General features: G+C 43.6%; 1 protein-coding gene across 4 annotated transcripts in view; it reads left to right on the forward strand.

Annotated features, from left to right (window-relative positions):
* The first annotated feature begins 626 nt into the window (after positions 1–626).
* clstn1 (calsyntenin 1) overlaps positions 627–21619 on the forward strand; it is a 31601-nt gene continuing 10608 nt past the window's right edge. For 2 of the 4 annotated variants that reach the window (XM_072367252.1, XM_072367254.1), the window contains exons 1-10: positions 627–905; positions 11695–11817; positions 14158–14187; positions 15710–15905; positions 16841–17049; positions 17726–17875; positions 18111–18296; positions 18400–18648; positions 21106–21227; positions 21344–21506. In XM_072367252.1, coding sequence (XP_072223353.1) covers positions 824–905; positions 11695–11817; positions 14158–14187; positions 15710–15905; positions 16841–17049; positions 17726–17875; positions 18111–18296; positions 18400–18648; positions 21106–21227; positions 21344–21506 — 1510 coding nt within the window. In that variant the 5' untranslated portion in view covers positions 627–823. The remainder of the gene's footprint in view (positions 906–11694; positions 11818–14157; positions 14188–15709; positions 15906–16840; positions 17050–17725; positions 17876–18110; positions 18297–18399; positions 18649–21105; positions 21228–21343; positions 21507–21619) is intronic. The other 2 variants (XM_072367253.1, XM_072367255.1) reach the window with 1 other exon arrangement.

Genomic DNA, 21619 nt, shown 5'->3' on the forward strand with positions numbered 1-21619 from the left:
AAGTCAAAATGGAGTAAAACAGTCATAGTTTGTTCATTTTTGACACCTGTGCTCATTTACTATCACAGTGTTGGATTAACCTTTTAGGGAGAAGAAAAAAAATTTTGAGACTTTTGAGCCCTGATTAACCCACTAACCTTTCAACATTTCAAAACATAAAACTAAAAATGATTTTTTACAAAGAATCTTGTACTGTGTCACTGAATTATGGTTTAGTTTTGTTTATTAACCCCTAAATTAAAAAAGATATCGGCAAAAAGGCTGACATTCAACTTACACTTTCTGATTTGGGGTAATTTAGGTAAGTTGGTCACTCCTTTTGATAATATCATCCATTTTAGGGTAATTATGCGATATACTACAAATTTTGGCTGCTGTTGGTCTCCACTCCTTTCGCGACACATTTATGGTCTCTTTTCATCTTATCCTGAGGTTAACTTGCCCCTAACATAATTATTCTACATCTTATTTAAATTGTTTTATATCTTACTTGGTCCAGTTCATGTGTCACGTTTTGTTCTCATTTGTTTGTTTGTTTCTTTAAAGCCATCGTGTGTTTGTTTATAGAATGCAGTGCGCCCGGACGTATCGGTCCAATTTCCGACAGTCCTTGAACGGAGCAAGCTGCAAAACTGCGAGAGAAGCAGTGATTGAAGAGAGAGCAGAGCGACGGTGGCGACGACGGCCATCTTAGAGCTACCGTGGTAACCGACACTCATCTTCTGGATTTTATTTTTCTTCTGTGAGAAACATTCCGCCCGACTGACGCCGGGAGAAGAAGAAGGCTGCGTTTGACTTCGCCGCGGTTGAACTCGAAGTCGGGATGCGGTTCCGAGGGAATAAACAATTTGCATCCGCTGTCGGACTGGTCCTCGGACTATTATGTGCGGTGGAGGCAGCTAAAGGTAACTAAGCTGGGATTTATGTCCCGATGTGTCTTGTTGATCTGTGCGCCAGTCTCTGTGCATTGGAAACGTTTGGACTGGACGTTTCACGGCTCCCCGGAGCCTCCTGGTTCTGTCCAGACGCTGAAGGTTAAAAGAGAAAGGTTAGCTGGGCTGTGCGGTCCTGAGGGATGCGTGTTCACTAACCTGTTCAGGGATGGTCAGCAGCGGACGGATCCAGCCGGTAGCAAGTGCATCCCGCGGTGTTTTCTTTGGTTTAACCAAGAAAAAGTAGATAAATAAATAGAAACGACAGATTATACTCACCACGGTTATTATCAGTTGGTATGGTTTGAGCCTCAATCTAAATGTGCAACTTAGGAGATAATATCAAGGGTACGAAACGACCCCCTTCAGTCATCTGCATCCATTTCTATTTTGGGGTCTCTTCTAGTCGCTTCTTTACGCTCTTTTATGAATGATTAAAATATGACTCACCCTCTGCAGAGTTTGTAGATTATTTTTACTTCCCCGTGTGTGGTTCTCATCGTGTTTTTTATTTATTTATATATCTATAAATATTTATATATCTACCTATATTTATATATATGTGTGTATATTGGAGTACCTCTGAATTAAGTCGCGTTATGTTATGCATTTGCTCTCTTTATGTTCCACAGCTTTATTCTTCCATTATAAGGATTAATTCTCGGGTTTGGCAGCGTCTTGGTCGCACCAGGATGGATCTCTGCTGGCTACGCATTGCAGATCCTCTTCACATGTCCCTGGTTTTGTCGGTGGATTCAATTATTTATGCGTCTGGCTAAAACAAACAAACAAAAAAAGCCCCCCCTCGGTGGGTCTGTGGCCACTCATGACATGAAGCTATAAATGAAGCTGTTCAAGGAGTGTTTCTGTTTCCTTCTTTTGCAACGTCACCGATGGTCATGTCTTTATTTGCTGCAGGGCGGTCCTGCTCCCTCCTTACAGCAGCCCCCTCCCTGTTCAGATTTAACACCCCCCCCCACCACTGCATGGATTTATTGACTGTGTTTTAACCTTAAACTCAGGCCACTCACTGCACAATGTGAGCTTCCTGGTTCAGGGCGTGTTAAGGCAGGTGTATATTAGTCACTGACCCTATCAGCAGGCATGAGCAGCCACCAACGCTGCAGGCCAGTGTGTGTTGTTGTCTATGAATGTTCCACCCATTTTATAACCCCATGAGCAAGGCACAAAGAGCAAAAGGTACCCATAAAAGTTTGCACAGGGGGGCTTTATCCCTGCCATTTGTCCTGGTTTCCATGTTGAATGCGCAGCAGTAACTTAAATCTTCTCTTCCCCTCCATCACTCAGAAAGAAAAGGCCTTTAACAGCTCGTCCTGGCTTCTCATGATGCAGGCCAGTGTGTGCAAAGTGCACCTGCTGCCATTCCCGCTCTTATCAGGAAAGAGCACCTGTGAGATGGACACCTTGTTTAGGGCTTATCTTTTATTAACCCGAATGTTACTTGCTCATATTATGCACCATTGTCCGTCGCCGGCCATCTGTCGGTAAAAGAGGAGGCCAAATGCTCCCGAAGGTTTTTCCCTGTACATCTAATTTAGATTTAGATTCCTACCTCGACTGTGTGATTAGTTTTTTGCCGCCGTCAGGACAAAGATGAGTCGTCTCCGTTGGTGCTGCTCGGACTACTCTCCACCGCTTGAAATGCTGTTTAAGAGACACCCTTGGCGGTTTTCCTTTGCTCACCACATTTGTTTTTCAGGTCGCACCCATGCAATTGATTTCTTTTTCTGTTTTCACAAGCAGCTGCTCGGTTTCCCCCGTGTTCCCGAGTCATAACATTAGGTCTGCTGAGATGCACGAGCTTCTCCTGTGCACACAAGCGGACAAAGGAACTGCTGGCTGCTGGGAAGTTTCTTGGCTCATTCATCACTGAATTAAGTTAATTCTAGGCGAACAAATTGGCTGCCCCGCTTTGTGTGCTGCTGAGTTAACATATGCGCTCTCCTCACATGGCCGGGGCGTATTACAGGTCAGACACAAGAGTCTGCTCCCAGACGTCTAAGTCTGCACTGGAGAAGCCGAGCACTGATCTGCGTGTATTTGCATGTGAGTTATGATTGGATCAGGGTCAGGTCACTTCTGTTTAAAGTGAATGTGTTAGTAGGTCGGGCGCGGTTTTGTTCTCATGTAGCACCCAAGTCTACTCATCGTGTCAGTGGTCTGAACATGTTACAGCATGTGACTTCAAAGCTAAGTTGAAACTATTTTAAAAAAGCAACCTTGGCAGAAACCTTTCGCCTGGCTTTTGAGATGGCCTCCTCCCAAACTAACTGAAAATGGAAGGACCCATGCAGACAAAAAGAAGCCATTGGTGACACAGGTGGTCCTTGAGAAATAGGGATGCTCAGATTTCCAGAAACTCTCACTCGGGCCTTGAAGCCACCACCGATCTGTGGGATCTAAATCATCACGCTGTGCTATTGCAAACAGAAGCTTTACGTGGTTGCTCATGGCTGACAAGGACTTCATTGTTTTCCTCTTCCGTGCAGCTCAAATGACACTGTTGTTTGTCATATTTCAGCCCGGTTTACATTCTTGTTTTTTCTCATAAATAACGCAACAAGCCTGTCAACACGACAGGAGTTAATGGCTACAAACCTCGTTGGGAGAAGCACTTTTACAAAGTTTTAATAGTAAATGTGCAGGATTACTCATGTACACGTGGAATCGGGATTGGACAGGTTAGAACCCTGAACTTTTTGGAAGTGAGGCCACAACTGACTTTGCAAGCTCAGACAAGTACGGTCAGATGTTTGGAAGGAAAAATGAAGAAATAAAGCAACACACCCTTTAAATGACTGACTTTTGGGGTCTATGAGCATTTAGACACAATCGGTGGCTGTTTAAATCATCCTTTAACTCCTCAATTTTATTAGTTTTTTATTAATTTTTGGTTTGAATATCAACAAACATCATCAGAGTCCAAAATGCCCCCCTCAAAGTTGGACTTTTCCCCCTCCATTGCAGTGAATAGAGGCTTACTTGGCCGACACGGCCCCCGTAAGTAAACTCTTGCATTTTTTGCCCGTGTTTATTCAGAGTTTCTCTGAGGAACAAAAGGCTTTCAGGGTTGGGATCTTGACTGAGTACGTCACAGTGGGGTCACTGTTTGAAGGATCACAACTCAAGCCCCTCAAGAATGTGTATATGAGATAATCCACAAGTGCTAAGATGTCGAAGATTTGGTCATTTGCCACTCAGGCTACAAGGCTGCGGAGCTCAATTTGGGTCGGTGGTGACTTTCCTCTCGCTGGTGCCTTTACGAGCTGAATGGAGTCAGTGAACTGTTAAGAAAGGGTCATTCAGTTGTGAATATTAAGTTGGCCAGATGACTGGGAGGTTGTGTCAGTCACCAAGAAGGTATTTTGTTGTCATATTGTGGACTCTGCTTTGACAGTGTAGCTTAACGCCTCTTCGGTTGCATTTTTCTTCTTAGTTTTGCTCACTTTCATGATTGCATTTAAAAGAAGCCATCAGAATGTTCAAGAAGTGTAATAACAGTAGCTAATGGTGAAGGTTGCTGTATCATTTCTGGAAGAAAGTGTATCTGAAATCAGAGCGTTCCCTCCCCTGAGTCCCAAGGCTTCCAGGAGAAACAAAGAGTGACACTGCAGAGCTGTTGGCGTTTGGGCGTGTTCACATTAACATTCAGGTTCCATGGGAAACAGGTAACCAGAGAGCTCGTTAGCTGCTGCAGGCCAGCTTCACCTCAGCGCCTGTTTAAAGCTGCCGTCTCACTCTCACTGAGGCGCTCTCACTGCTGCTTTTGTGCAGCTCACACAGAGGGGGGATTGAGCTCCCACCCCCCTGTTCAGAGGACTGCTGCGGCCGTCCTGGGTGTGTTCGCCCTGTTGGGCGGTTGTGACCGCACAGAGGACAAACAAATGTTGTTGCCTGGCGGGGCAACTGACAGCCTCTCTCCTGTGTGAGCCGAGTGTTTAGGGAGTCGGGGGGGCCTCCGAGGCCTGGGCTTCCTTTAAGGGGCTTTGGGGCCTCTGTGAGAACAGTCTCCGGTGTGTGATGGAAGTGGCTTGCGTCAACAGGCTCAGGAGCATGCGCTGCAAGACAAATGGAGAAGTGTGCCCGCTGTTTCAGATTGATCTTCACTGCTCCACCTGTCAGCATAATGGAAGTCATTCCTTGACTAAGATTTTGCAGGATCACATACCTTCACCTATTTGGCGTCAGTTTCTACTGGTGTCTGCTGAATATTTTTGTCCAGCTCAGAAAAGACCTGGAGCTGCCTTGGAAGCGGCCATGAGGGCAGCCCGTGGTTGTTGAAAGCCCACCTGTCAGCCCAACCCATCTCCTCTGGCAGGCGCAGAGTTATTAAAGTACTTCAGAACCAGCTCATAGTTGAATTTGCTTACATGTGGGGAAGCCGTCAGTGTTCCACGTCACCTATGCTTCTGTGTTTTGGTTTTCACTCACCGAGCTTTTCGAAGTGTGTCAAACGCACACTTGAAATACTTGGAAGTCTGACTTTTTGTCTGTGAGTGCAGATGAGCCCTTTCTTCTTTCTTCAGTGTGCTGCAGCGGCTAATTAGATGTGTATAACCTGGCAACAGAGAGGCTTTATTTAGCCTCAGACAACAGTGAGACCATCTGCACGGAGCCTGCTGCCACTTACTCAGCACGTTTTCTTCCTAATTTTTATTATATTCAAGTCTGATCAATCGAATGTTTGCCCGAGCATTTAGACCGATTATTCAGGATATTTGATCAACTTTCCATTTCCTTGCAGGTAATTTATGTATTATTCTACTGTATAGAACTGAAATGATTGTGGTGGGTGCAGCTGGACAGTTTTCATGGCATTAGAACATTAAGTGTTGCTCAGAAGTGGCCAGGCTCACATCAAGTGTAGTAGAGTCTGTCATCAAAGAAGATGGCTGCTGGCCTCATAGTTAGAGCTCAATCAATGAAGCTGAGCTCCACAGCACATCACAGGCGTGACACGTGACTGCAGCATCATCATTACACAACAGGCCCTTTGAGGTTTCCAAGCACTATGAGACTTCATCTGATAATCACAGTCCGCTGCCACAGTCTGGACAGCTGCGGCGTGTTAGTTTCCTCCAGGGTGAACCGCGGCCTGAGAGCAGGCTGTACTCGGATAATCAGTCGAGGTAGCGAGGGTTATATCGCTGCAGGACATGTGGGAAACTTGTCAAGTGTCTAACGAGCGTCTAGCATTTGCTGAAATACAATTTTTTAGCATAGGGTTTGCACAGTGGTTTTATTCCCTGTCTGTGAGTGGCCTGAATGGTGTACAGGCAGCCTATTGAATCTCAGGATTACCAAGACCTATTGTGTCTTTGATGTTCTCACAGGAAGTGTTTCATCACGGTTAATAGGTCAAACTGTATAGGTTAGGCTTCGTTAAAAGAGCAAGGCAGCCATGATGGGGCTTTGTCTTTGTGTTCGTTTGAATGGTCGGTACGTTACTTCATTCGTTTGGGTTGATGAAAGACGTGTCACACATTTTATTGCGGGTCTTTGCAGTGCTGGACAAGCTCTACACCAAACGGGGGTCAAAACACACTTCTTTCTTGTTTGTGAGTAACTATAAGCTCTGCTCTCTGCTGTGTTGATGACTGATAATACTTTTTGTTTCAGGTTAAAGTTGGGTCACTTATCCAGCTGCACCAACCCAAAACTCCTGCTCTGCTCTGAAAGAGGCCAGGTGGCAGAGCTGATGAGTAAATGGCTTTTGAACTCAGTCAAACCAAGAGCGTTACCCATGTCCACCTGCAGCAGAGAGCAGCTGTTTATCAACCCTGCTCCCTCCAAAATGTTCTCCATGTTCGCACAGCCTCCGGTTGTCGTTTTGGGCACCTCAAATGAAAGATCTCATGGGTCATAGGTCGTCCTTGCTCATACTGGCGCATCGTGCTCATCCTGCAGTTGGCAGGTGCTCATTGTTTGACCTTGAGAGTGAATGAAATGTTGGCATCCCATTATAGGATTAAGTGTTATTGGCTTTATTTGCTGTGTAACAGGATTGCATACCACTGCGTCGCTGGGCTGTAAGCCGTTCAGGAGCCCACCATCTGTGGGTTTGAGCCCCAGCATCTGACACATTCATACCGGAGAACTGAGGCCATTTTTAGTACTGGATGTTTAGGTTTCATTTGTTGTTGCTGCTGTCCAGATAGATGCTGTTAAACAAAAAAAAGAAGCATGTTTTACAGACTCTTTTGTATACGTAATTACCAGAAGTGGAATGCATACTTTTTATTATTTATCAAAGGACTAAGATCATCCCATTATATCTGTGTAGCTACATCTTAACTCTCCATCTAATAGCTATTTTTAGCTGGTGATATCCTTGAGCAAGAAATGGTACGGTGAGGAAATGTGGTCATTTTTTTCTCTCTTTCTAACCCACAATTTGCAAACGTAAGCATTGGTTGTGTGTGCAGTGGCCTAGAAAAATCATTTCCATCTTCATCTTCTCGTGATAAGACTGCATTCTTGCAGGGAAAGGGACTATATAATTGAGAGTAATCCGTCCTTACTGCTTTCAGCTGTTGTGTTCAAAATGCAGAAATGTTCAGTGGCAGAGAAGATGCAGTGATACCCTCAGAATGGTTGAATGCTAACGGAGTGGTGTTTTGAACCTGCATTTTACTTGAAACAGCTTTGTGGCACACAGCTGTGACCTTGTTACACTCCAGCATCTGATGATGTAGGGCCCTCGTTTAATTTCTGCCACTGTATGAGGACTAGAGCTGAGGGGGAAAAAAGAACTAACTGGCTGAATGAGAGGAAATGACCCGCCTTGTATTGAATATAGACGTCTCTTAAATGCTGTGATGCGATGCCCGCCTCGGTTCTCTGACAGCTGACAGAATATTTTCAGCATTGGATTAAAGGTGTCACCGAGCACTTTAGGAACATGCGATGGACATTGATCTCTCATTTCTAACATAAACTTGAACGGCTGATTGATGTGAGCTCACACCACGCATCCGGTTTATTTAAGGGGGTCATTTAAAAAGATAGGACACTATTCATTTATTCAGTGTTATCGATCCATAAAAGATAATTCCAGATTCCTTTGGTGCGTCTGCATTAATGTGCGTGAAAGGCTAAGTGTGCAGGGTGTAGCCTAATGGTGCTGCCAGTGAGCATGAATTAAATCAGACACATTTCTTTATTAAGTTGAATTAAGACAATAGTGGTTCCCCATGAAAATAAAATCTTTTTTGTCAGAATGCATGATTTCAAACCCCCTTATTTATTTTTTTTTTCCCTTCCTAAATCCTTAGTCCAGATCTATTCCCTCCCTGACTTTCCTTTGTAATCCTTGAATATGACCGATAGGAAAAGCACATTTCAGATGATGCCATGTCTGTATTTGTGCATGTCACTTCTCGGTTTCTCTGTGTGAACAAGTCATAACACGACATATGTTCTCTCCATCCACTGCCAGCTTGCAGGGTTTGATGAAGCTGTCTTGTCAAAGGGGCCTTGTTGGCAATTTCACACAATGCATTTCTAAATTTCATGCTTTAAGGGAAACGTTGCAGATTTTATTTCACGGAATGTGTGTGAATCAAAGGGGCTTTGATTTCACTGGCAGTGCACAGCAATAGTGCAAATTGCTTTTGAATTTGTCAAAGGCTGTGAGCGTCTGCCTCTTCTTACCGTCACATTTTTCCACAGTTTGCCATCTGTGAGCACATATCTGCGTTAACACTTGTTTCAGTTTGTCTGTGCTGCCAGTCTCAGACAATAGCTGCGAATTGACTCTCTGGCAGATTTTGCTTGCTTCACAGAACTTTTTTGACCGTTTGTGCAGAAACTTTACCTCTAAAGTAGTGCTCTTTGAGGTTTTCTCATGGGTCAGAGTGAGGACGCACATTACACAAGTGGACACCGTGCTTTTAAGACTAAAGCACCAAGGCACAACCGCTAGGTCAGTTCACCTGTTTCATTTTTAGAATCATGTTGAAATATTTTGCTCAGATTTGACATTTTGCTGTTCATTGCCGGTTCAGGTTCAACACACCAGGGAGCTGAAGGCCACAAAAGACTCGTGGACAAGTGTGAGGCCAACATGTGACCCAGCTAGTTTAACAGTGACTCTGTAGAAGCTAAAGCAGATTATTGTGGCGGTCTGGTCCAGCAAGCTGTCTAAAGACACTCAGCAAAGTGATTTATTGGGCTTGATCAACCCTGAATTAGCAGCAAGCACGTCCACGTCTTCACATTAAGCACTGCTTCTGCAGCAGGGCAGGATTTAACCAATTTCACTCATTTTAGTCTGATGAAGGCCTGTTTCAAAGTGGAACTTTTGGAGTCAATTTTGCAGGCATGCCATGTGTTTGGGGATCTTTTGTGGACGTTACTCCATCTTTCTCTGCTCAATTCCTTGTTATGTCTGTGCCAAATGTATGATTTATGCAGAAGAATTGTCCCACAGCATGTAAGCTGAGGCCCACCTGCTACACTCAGCCGTGTTAGTCGTGCTTTCTGAGCAAAGCTTCCAGTCGGAACTTATTTTTGTCTTCTGATTCTGCAGCCAGTGCGATGATGTTATTTGTTACTAAGAGTGTGTTGGAATCCATGCATCCACCCATTTTCCTGGACAGCTCCTGTGTTGTAATACACATTTGAAAATGCTAAATAGTTGCACTTTCCTTTGGTGAGTGGATATCTCTATTAGCACTATTATCTGGATTATACCACCAGTTCACTGGGGCGCCCACATCTCACCAATCCCTTGCAATTAGGTTGTAATTTATTTAGACTTGACTGTGTAATCGCTGAGAATTACACTTAATTATGTGACGATACAAATGCAGTCATTAGCTTCGCTGAAATTGGATTTAGCCGAGGGGTTTCTTTCCATGTAATCTGAAAACATTTCTATTATTCCTTTATGCTTTTTTTGTGGGGTTTTAATTTCTTCTGTTTGGTCTTTGAAGCTCATAAAGTGCTTTACGGACCATCAGGCATCCTCTGGTGAGTTGATGAACGTGCGATGCCGACTGTTTCTGCAACATAAAAGCGCGATGGATGATTTAATCCCACAGCAAAAAACATACTACTGTGCGGATTGTTCTTTTGAGGCTCACAGTGGGAATGTTGCCTCGCTGCCATTAACTCTGGATTTATTGTGTGAGTCATAGCGAACTGACATGTAAGGAGCTTTCGGTGCAGCTGAAAATGCAAATACAAGCTTGTTTTGGTGACCTCTCTGTGACATAATCGGAGCCCACGTGTGCAAACAGCATTCTTTGAACGACAGCTCAGTGGATCGATGGATTGGCTGCCTTTTTATGAGACACTTTTTTTTAAACACACGTGTGTGCTCCCATGCCAAAACATCCATGCTGTGACCAGCAAAGACTGCAAGTACAGGCCTCTTTCTTCACATCCCAGTTCCTCTTGTAATCAGGAGCTAAAATATCCACAACAGTGTTTTCAGTGGCATCATAACAAAGTAGATCCTAGAAGAACTAACCTCACTGAGAGGCTTTTATATAATTGCAGCCTTGTGCTGTGGTGCTCTTTCTAAATGGAGCAGGTGTTTTGATGTTTAATGTGTGAAAATCTATGTGCTGAGGTCAATTCATCTGTACTTTGATAACTCAAATGTAGCATTTGTATCAGTTCATCAGCTCTCATATAGCCTGTGGCAAATGTGTTTAAATGATTGAAACATAACCTTGTCACCAACAGTTTCCTGAGTTAACATTCGGTAAAGTTTATGGTGCCGTGGTCGATGTCCTGTTGAGGCGATATCAGCAGGTCATTATGAGCACCTGTTAGCTTCTGTGGATGGTCAGGCCTCAATTAATCAATCAATCAGAGCAGCTAACGCTGCTTGTTGAGCATCTGAATGAAGAATCTTCAGCAGTTTAAAAAAGTCATTTTTTTTCTTTTATTAGAAAAGACTTGCTGTAAACAGGTCTTGCTCAAAGTAAAGATTTCTTACTGTGATTTTGTGCTCAAACTAAAACCATCATTCCAAAAACGCAGTTGAAGAGGGATGCAGACTGAGTTTAGTGTCCCGCCTGTCGGCCAGAGTTAGCGTCGCCTTTCCAGATCAGCGGCTCAGGAATGCCATCAGCCCCTCTCGCTCTGCACTGAGCGCATATTGGCTGTAAGAGACCCGCATTTCTCCCTCATCAGTGCCGTCACTCACCGCAGCTTTTTCTGCTGCTGCCGCCAGCTGCAACAGGGTCCCGTCTGCAGCTGGGACACTTCCCCGTCCAATGAGCACACAGCATGTGTCCTGAGGATGACAGCCAGATACTTTATCATCCTTGCATTACCACTGATGTAAACTGTGGATCTGTCTCGTGCACCACTGCAGTTATAGAAAGTGCTATGGTGAAATTGCCTTGAAGGTGGAGCACATGGTTTTTATTCCTCTTAAATGCTACGCCATCTCGGCTCTGCAGAGATGGTCGTCATTGGCTCATGGCAGCCTGCTCCTGCTGGAGGTTATCTCTTCATTTTATGTGCTGTTTCTAAAAATAACATTAAGCGCATCCCAAACCTCATTAAAAATTTATTAGCACTGCATGTGGGGGAGGGCACAGATAAGAATCAGACCAGCAATGTGAGCAAACGTATGAAGTGAGATCATTAAAAACCAAATCAAAATGTGTGAATTCCTTTTTCAGTGAAGTTACCATCAACACATTTGTATCTCGGGATAAAACTGACGTGATGAGACATGTTTTTGTTAGAGACTGACATTTTCTCTCTCTGTTTCTCACAGTCAATAAGCACAAACCTTGGATCGAGACGACGTATCACGGGATCGTGACGGAAAATGACGATAAAGTTCTTCTGGACCCTCCTCTAATTGCGCTAGACAAGGATGCTCCTTTACGCTACGCAGGTGAGACAGAAGGTTTCGTGTCGCCGCTGTTCCTTCACCGATCGGTGGTCAGAAAGACTGCGGTGGAAATGACTCTGTGGTCATTTCATGCAAGAATGAAAGAGAAAATGGAATCGACACCACACACCTAGAAGCTTTGAAACTGCGTGACACGTGATGGATGCAGAACAAGTGCATGAATGATGTGCATTTCATAGATGTTTCAAGGGCATTGACGTGTACTTTTAAAGATGCATGATCTGCTTGCTAATAAATTATGTATAAGCCAAATTAATTATTCTTATCGAATGAAATAGAAAGACATCTGTAGTTAGTATGGAAGTAGAACCTCTAATGTATTCTGAGCATCATGCTTTGAAATCACAAATGCATCATGATTAATGTATGAAGGTCTTGCTCCCTGTAGTGCATTTTATTATGTATATCTCTTAATTCTTCCTGTGATAAAGCTCACATATGAGATCAACTATATATATATATATGTATAAATCTTACTTTGTTTCCTTATTTATGTCTATAGCTTCTGGTTGCACATGTGTTATATAAAGGCATTCTAAACCATAGATTTTTATGGCTTGCCTTTCATGACGGACAGCTGGCTGCCATATCCTCCAGACTGGCCCTTTTGATAATCAGATCAAAACACCTTTTCAACTTTTCTTTCCCTTCCAACTCAGTGCAGAGGCACAATTAAAGTGTTTTATGTACGGAGGCAGCATTAGCCTTGGTTTTCTTTCCCTTTGAATCAAGTGGGAATTGACTTTGGCCACGATTCAAAGCACCACGGCACTGCGAATGATTTCCCACCGTTTCACATCACACGAGTTGTGTGATCTTGTCTGTGCCGCTCTCGCCGCACTTTATATTTTAATCTCGGGGATTACTACTCCTGATTTAAACTGCGAGGCTTTAGCTTCCACATGTCACCCACAGGAGAAGCCAAAAGTGTTATTCTTTATAAGATTTGGTTAAATATGACTGCAGTTTTAAAGGTGAACGGCATCAACAAGAGGCTCCAGAATGGCTCCTTTCACAGTGAATTAGCGCTGAATAGAAAGCACGGTGCTCCCAATTCTTTCAGAAGGGGCTCCTCTTTTGATGAGCAGGTTTGCAAATGGACTGTGTGTCCCTGTGAACTTGCTCTCTCTTGAGACAGAGCAAGCTTCACGTGGCAGTGGGGGTGAGCCGCTCTGTCATGCCAGATTCCCTCTAGTTGGTCCCATCTGTGCCAACTAAGAGGGTTCACCGTTAAGCTGACCCTACAGGCCATTCAGAGGCCCAATCACAGGCCTTTCAGTCAGATCAGTGGAAATAGGGGAATCTTTACCATAGATCAGTTGCTATGTAAGTTAATGCATGTATAAGGCTGATGCACCATGAAGCTGGCATCAAGTGTATCTTTGTGTGAGTGAATATATATTTGTAGTGAATTCAGGGTGATTGAAGCTGAAGTGTTTGAAACCAAAGCTCTTGAGCCCAATGAGCACAGTGGTCATGGATGACTGTGCTCTAACACAAGAGAGGAACATAAAGCAGGGATAATTCTAGTCTAATCTTCCCTTCAGAGGAATGATAGATAGATGAATATTCAGCTGATTATTTCATTGTATTTATAGTTGGCATCACCGAAGATGAACATGTCATTGCAAAAACATGCTTAGAGGCCCTTTGAGTCTAATGAAAAGCTCAGGAATTCCTAAATCTCTGGTGTGAGCTGATAATTAGAGCTGCCTTGACCACAGAGGCCATAACTCCTACTGTGTGATGGGTCTGAACTGCAGCTCCCCGACGTGACATTCATCCATTAGCTGTGCCTGCTCGTTCTTCCTAATGTGAAATCTATTCCTGATTGTTGAGAAGGTAAAAATTAAGTGGTCAGTTCAGACCTTTCTGAGGCCGTGAAAGAGATTTAAAACCGGCCGCTAAGCAGAAAAGGAGTAATTTGGTTGTTTTCTCATTTCAATAGATAAGTGTTTTAAAATTACTTTTTTTTTTTACTATCTGAACAAATCTTCAGCAAAATGTGAGTTGATCAACAAAAAGATGTTGAAGGACACTCCTCCAAAGCATGCTGTGCCTACGAAAGTGAGATTTAGTCTTTGGTTGCACTTTGATGTTGTGTCATTTCAGCGTCACACCATCCATCTGCAACCAGGTACATCCTCTGAGAGGACGGCTTCCTTTTATTTTATCAACTGACCTGAAAACCTGCTTATGAATTCTTCTAATGGAGCTTTTGTACGGCTCCAGCTCCAGTATGTCTCTCTTTGTCCTCTATGTGTCTTCTCTGAGCTGCTAACTCTTCTCTTGTCTGGGTTTATCTTCTCTCCTTCCCTGTAGAGAGTTTTGAGGTGACCCTCACTGAAGAAGGTGATCTTGGGCTTTTTCTTCTGCCTTGTGCTTAGTTGTTACTATTAACCCACTAACGCAAAAGCAGCATCCACACTTTTACACAGAAACTCCTGCCATGCTCTGTAATCCCCCCCCACCCCATTCGGTTTTTCTCAACCCTCTGTTTTCTCTCACCTTGGATTTTTTGGAGTTCCAACAGCTGGATGAAAAGTGTGATGTGGGGCTGACTGTTCTTAGAAATATCTGTGCATGAGACATCCATTGCAGTTTGCAGACCCTAACAGTTTTTCAGCTGTCACCTGGAAACAGAAAGCTGCTCAAAAACAGGAGTTCTTAGCACCTTCAATTAAAAAAAAACATTGAAACTAAGTTGGCGTTTTAACACAATTAATTATGAAGTTAAACCTAAAAGCCTGCGTGAGCGGAATTTTTTAGCCTCATGAAAATTGGAGCGTGAATCTGCTCTCGAATTTGAATTTCCAGAAGATGGCTGTTCTGTAAATGTGAACACCCTAAAGGCACCACGCATGCTCCTTCCGGTGCCTCTCTCAGGCCTGTAAAACATCTGTGCACTTAGAGGGACTCCTGTAGACTTCAAATTAGATTGCTGAGATTGTTAACTAATGCAAACTCTCTTTGCTGCAAAGTTTCTGTTCTTGCATCTCTGCCTCAGTTGGGTCTCTTGGTTTAATTCTTTGCCACTAATCTCTACCATTAGCATGGCTGCAGTTGTCATTTGATGTGGATGTCAAGCAAGCTGATATTTCTAACCCCAGTTCTCATCCAGTGCTTTTTGTTTGAATACTCTTCTTGTACTGGTTTGGTTCTCTATGATTTCATGATTTTCTTTGGACTCATTTTGCAGTAGTTTTGGGTGAGAGGCGGGCAAAATTACACAGGAAGACTTTCTTCAATTGTGCAAAAAACTACTATAGAAAGTGTTGGCGTAGGTTTGATTTCTTTCACAGATTTGGGGGGGGGGGTTTGATGGCTGAATTGGTGCCGCGCCACCTCCTCACAGCGCCCTCTGTTGCTAATATTTCAAATTCTATTTCTGTTTTTTTATTTGTTATGGTAACAGAAGTTGTATCTTTAACAATCCTCATTTTAACGCTGGTCTCTGTGTACTTAGTTCTGAGCTTGGTTTATCAAGTTTGATTTGAAATATAATGAGTACTCCTGTGAAATGCCTGTCCACAAATTTTCAGTTTCTGCCTGCATGAATGGATGCACCGTTTTCAAGTGGCTTGTAAAATTCACTAATACTACCGTAAATATCCCACATCCTCTCCCAACTACTCACCCATATGACAGTTGGTTTGGGCTTCCTCCACAGACACCATGCACCTCAGTCTACAACTCCCCGGCTCCCAAATTCTGTGGCTGATGTTTATTAATTCATTCTTTTGCTTGGATGTATTTGTTTTTTTTCTTCTTTTGTCGTTTCGTTTCAGTAAGCATACTTATTTTCTCATTTGAAATCTCACAGCCTCGTTCGGTTGTTCTGAGCAAGCTATGTTTTCACTCTCAACGTGTTCAGGTGAGATTTGCGGCTTCAGGATCCATGGGCAGAATGTTCCCTTCGAGGCAGTGGTCCTGGACAAGTCCACTGGCGAGGGGGTTATCAAAGCCAAGGACAAGCTGGACTGCGAGCTACAGAAGGAGCACACCTTCACCATCCAAGCTTATGACTGCGGAGAGGGTCCTGATGGTGCCAACATGAAAAAATCCCACAAGTGAGTCAACCTCATCTGATCTGGTCTTATTGGGTTCACTTCACTTTGTCACGCTTATTTGAAAATGGCAAATAATAAAGTTGGTTGTCCCTACTTTACCTCCTTCCTGTGGTATAATTCAGTGTACTTTCATATCCAGGACTGTCTAAACGTACCCAAATGTGACTCCCTGTTGAGTCATATATTTACCTGCCATCTGTTAGCCCATGAGGATTTATGTTGGTTTAAAAAAGGAATAGCTAATGAACAAATGCTCTAAAAAAAAAAAAATAGTGAACGATATGAAGACCACAAAATACCTGTTGTTTGTCATTACTTATGACATTTTGTACGTGGGCTATACCTGTAAACAAGACGTATAACAAGATGCTTTGAACTGTAGGAAATGTCGCTGTTATCTGACTTTCTGTTAGCTAAACAATTGATTCATTAAATGATCGGATTGCAGGCCTAATAACACCCATCCGGGCTTATAATGCTAATAATCAACACATAAAATAAATGGATACAGTGGTGCTTGACTTCCCACTCACGTTTACTCGTCTCTTCCTACTGGTTGTAATGACCTCTGTAGAGCTGAGCTTTGATTTTTCTTTGTATTTCTTATGACAGGTAGGACCTGATCGGTAGGACAAAAAATGTAAGACCTGCCTTTAATCAGGAAGTAGTTTTTGAGAAGGAAATATGTCCTGATTTGGGATAGCAGGGGTGTATCTTATCTCAGGAGGATAAAACCATGTGAGCACACACTCGAAGCAACAATGTACAGTTTGTTTGTTTGAACCAAAGTCCTTGTGTGACATCAACAATGAGAAAGCTCTTTTTTTCTCTGTAAAAATCGAATGTGGCAACAAGACGTTTGCCCTTTAGGAAAATGCTCCCGTTGATTCCCTCATTGTTGAATATCCAGCTGACAGCACTGTGTCGTGTCTCAGGGCGACTGTCCACATCCAGGTGAACGACATCAACGAGTATTCGCCAGTGTTCAAGGAGAAGACCTACAAAGCCACTGTTATTGAGGGAAAGAAATACGACAGCATCATGAAGGTGGAGGCGGTGGATGCCGACTGCTCATTCCAGTTCAGCCAAATCTGCAGCTACGAGATCGTGACTCCCGATGTGCCGTTCACCATCGACAAAGACGGTAAAGAGCTTCGCATGATGTCCTTGCTGCAGCGCGGACCAAAGATCCAGGATTATATTGACAGACATCACGTTGTTTATTGATCTGTGCAAACAATGATGCCACCAGCCTGTCACTTAGAATTCACAGCAGCTTGCTGGCTTGCAAGACAATGCTGTCATTGTTTTCTAGTAATATCACTTACATCTTGGAATACAGATCCAGCTAAGATACATCAGATCCAACCAAAATGATGCACGGTCGCCTTTAAGAGGAATGAAGTGCAGGTGGTAGTACAAAGAGGTTAATCGATATGGTGATACGTGATGTTGATTGGGACAGTTAATCGGTGTTTGAGGTGGAAATAAAAGAGGCTGAGATGGGATCTGATCTTTGGTCAGCAATTTTTCCATCTCCGTCTTTGAATCATTGCATGTTAATCGGACTCAGTATGAACTCTCATTGTAGTATGTCGAGGATAGAGATCAGATGAGAATGTTGTGATGGAGCCCTGAGAGACGGCAGTCGTGTTTTTCTCAGTGGCAGTTCTTTATGCTTTATCTAAGACTTGCCTTTTTTTTACCTGTTGATTTAAAAGGTCTTTATTCCTGTCGACATTTTCATCATGCACATGTTCCCGTTTTCAACTGTCCCAGGTACTTAGATTGCCTTATTTTTGTTTCTCGCTTCAATAAAGGCTTCATCAAGAACACAGAGAAACTGAGCTACGGCAAAGAGCACATGTACAAGTTGACGGTGACGGCCTACGACTGTGGAAAGAACCGAGCCTCTGAGGACGTGGTGGTCAAGATCAGCGTCAAGCCCACCTGCAAACCCAGCTGGCAAGGTATCAGAAAAGCTGCTCTGTTCTTGCTGTTGCTCACCAGCTTGTTTAGGCGTGTCTGTGTTGACCCACTGGTGCGGTCCATTCAGACTGGGACTGTCAAAAGGGTTATTGACTTTAAGCCATGCGGTCTTTATCACAGCAGAAAGAACTGAAACGAATAATAACTATTCTAAGTCCTCCATTTAACGCTCACCTTCTGTTGACACTGTTTTGATTGACATCCTTTATTTTTCAGGCTTCAATAAGAGGATTGAATATGAGCCTGGCACAGGTAGCATGGCCCTTTTCCCCAGCATGCACTTGGAGACCTGCGATGAGCCAATCACCTCCATCCGTGCCAGTATTGAACTGGAAACCAACCACATTGGAAAAGGCTGTGACCGCGATACCTACTCTGAGAAGTCGCTGCACAAGTTGTGTGGTCAGTAAACGCCCCACCGGAAATGGTTACGATGAGCGCTCGAAATCAGAGTTCTTTCTGATAAATCAAAGTTTTTTTTGTGTCTGTCATCTTGGTTCTTTAGGCGCCAGCTCCGGCACCGTGGAGCTCCTCCCTGCACCCAGCAGCTCTGCCAACTGGACATTGGGACTGCCCACTGATAACGGGCATGACAGCGACCAGGTGTTTGAGTTCAATGGCACTCAAGCCATTAAGGTTCCCGATGGTATGGTGAGCACCAGCCTGAAGGATCCATTCACCATCTCTGTGTGGATGAGGCACGGTCCTGGGGCTCACGAGAAGGAGACCATCCTCTGCAAATCCGACAAAACAGGTATTAACTCTCGAGAGGGGTCGAATCTTTCCCGAAAACAATACAGGGTTGACCATTAGTAAGTATTTTAGTTCAGTTTGCATCACAGGGGGTGTTTACTTCATCAATAATAGCTTAAATCTAACAGGAAACAGTTTAATAAACAAATCTGCCGTTACCACATCATGCAGTAACTTATCATCACACCTTGTTAAGAAAAGAGAGGCTCTCAGTTCAACTGTGAAATTAAAAGATCTATGTTCAGTTCTTATTGCAGCTTGTACTCGTTACTGTTGCACATATGGAGTGTTCTGTGCAGCTGGCTGGCAAACACATGGAAACGCGTTCTTTTATATTTTCTTTCTCACCTCAGCTGAGTGCTCCCTGACCGCTCAGTTTCTGTCGGTAGTTATAAACTCTGCGAGGACTCACAAGCTCCTTGATCTTACTGACTGTGAAGTCTCTGGTGTGGTCAGTGAGGGGGTGGAGGTTCATCAGCTTCACCACGTTTGCTTATATAAGAGGGATTACATCAGAACGGCTGTGCCCCGGGCGCGATGCTCTCATACGCGTGATCTCAGCACTCTGTTCGTGACCTCCATTCAGCGCAGTGTGTGCTGTTCTGGGAAGTTACCCGTTACATTTTGGTGCACCACTGAAACCAACAGGAGTAAAAGATTACGTTCATTCTTTAGTGCATAATTATGATTAATCGGAAAGTTTGATTTTTTTTTTGCTCATCTTTTTCACTTGATGAAAAAGAATAACATTTATTTACAACCAAAAAGAAGTGCAACACAAACAAAGGATGGGATCTTGTGCCAGGGAGTTGAGAGAGAGGGAGGGCGGAGGAAAGATCCGCTTATATAAGCCGCACCCTCAGCTTCATGCAGGTGCCCTCAATCATCCCTCAGGGAACTGCACCTTAAACATAGAGACATGGCAGACACATACAAAGGATGGCAACACAAATATACAGTGACATGTAACACCCCTTCCCTTAAGATGACAGGAATGCTGTCAACATCAACATGCTAGGTGACACCTGAGAGGGCATCGGCCACAACATTATCACACCCCTTCTTGTGCCGGATCTCGATATTAAAATTCTGGGCCATTAGAGCCCACCGCATGAGCCGTTGGTTGTTGTTATACAAGAGAGCGTCTTCATCATGCCTGTGAGGTAGCAAAAGAAGCACTGTCTGGCTCCCAATCTAAAATGAAGGCTCACTTTGATAAGAGTGCTACTGAACGCAGCTTTAAACCTGGTTTTTCTTCCAATTCCTGGTTCAGTGCTTCAAGCTAAGTTTACTGGGCCATATGTGATTGAGAAGAAAGTAAGTGAAAGCGATTGTGTTATTCGTACTCCTGACAGGAGACGAAAGACTCGTGTATGTCATGTGAACATGCTTAAGCCCTATGTTGTCAGGTTCAGTGAAACGGTTCTCTCTCCTCCAGCTAAGGTGTTGCCTGTAGCTTTAACAGGATGATGAGCCAGTGATGCAGGATGCTCCTGTTCTGTGTGCTCGGCTGCCGAATTCGCAAGTGTTGGGTGATTTGGAGAATTACTTCTGTCATCTTTCAGGGACAGATAAGAATGACATTCTCAATTTAATTGAAAGTCATCCTCCACTGTTCTCAGATGTACCAAACCACTGTGTGACATCATGACATTGATGTTGGCGACTGTCCTCCTATTAAGCAGCATGCATATCGTGTGAATCCCGGACGAGCCCCCATCATGTTACGACCAGCTCAAAGTCACAACTTAATAAGGAAAACCATACTGAGTATGATGAAAAAGAATAACATTTATTTACAACCAAGAAGAAGTGCAACACAAACAAAGGATGGGATCTTGTGCCAGGGAGTTGAGAAAGAGAGAGAGAGAGAAGGCGGAGGAAAGATCCGCTTGTATAAGCCGCACCCTCAGCTTCATGCAGGTGCCTTCAATCATCCCTCAGGGAACTGCACCTTAAACATAGACATGGCAGACACATACAAAGGATGGCAACAAAAATATGCTTTTCCATGTGACCACTCTTAGAAGAATTCTTTGGGAATTAGCTGTGAAGCTGGTTTGAATGCCTGTAAAGGCATGTTGTAAATCATAAGAACAAGAAACACAAGTTGTGAGGTGCACAGAACATTTTTTCTGTATATTTCAGAGAGAATGTTTTTTTAAAGTTCTACATGTTTAATTTGGGTTTTCAAGTGCTTTGATGCCCCTTTTGAATGCAGTAATCCTCAAATGTTCTACTATTCTCTGTGTGTGTTGTTTGGTCTTTTGTTTCTTATACTTTCTATATAAGATAAAGCTGTTCTATTCAGTTAGAACTTAATGATATTAGTAAATGTTACCGTTTCGGTTTGCAGCTGGGGCACCGTGTAAATGTTTAGCAGCCATCTTACAGATATTCACTTCGTAAGACTTTACAGTTGGTTTGAGTTCCTCATCCTGATCTTCTCTATCTGCAGACATGAACAGACATCACTACTCCCTCTACGTCCACAACTGCAGAGTGATCTTCCTCCTACGCCAGGATCCATCGGAGGCAGAGAACTACAAACCAGCGGAGTTTCACTGGAAACTCGACCAGGTCAGCTGCTTCTAAAACCAAGACTGTACAACTTGAGATAGATAGCCAGTGATCCAAAATACTCGGCAAAGACCTCTGACTTCAGCGTAATATTTCCTTTGTTGTGCTCTTTACAGGCTTGTGACAAAGAGTGGCATCACTATGTGCTCAATGTGGAGTTCCCCACTGTTTCTTTGTTTGTGGATGGAACCACCTTTGAGCCCTTCCTGGTTACAGAGGACTACCCGCTGCACACCTCCAAGATCGAAACCCAGCTCACCGTCGGTGCCTGCTGGCAAGGTAAACCCTGAAGTTGTATTTAATTAAAATGTATTAAATTAAACTGTCTGAGATGGATATTCATTATGTGGAAAAGTGTTAGTTTCTCTTTTGTGTGGCTGAGTATCTGCCTT

Source organism: Leuresthes tenuis, unplaced genomic scaffold, assembly GCF_036924035.1.
Source record: "Leuresthes tenuis unplaced genomic scaffold, fLeuTen1.0.hap1 SCAF_16, whole genome shotgun sequence".
Lineage (NCBI taxonomy): Eukaryota > Metazoa > Chordata > Actinopteri > Atheriniformes > Atherinopsidae > Leuresthes > Leuresthes tenuis.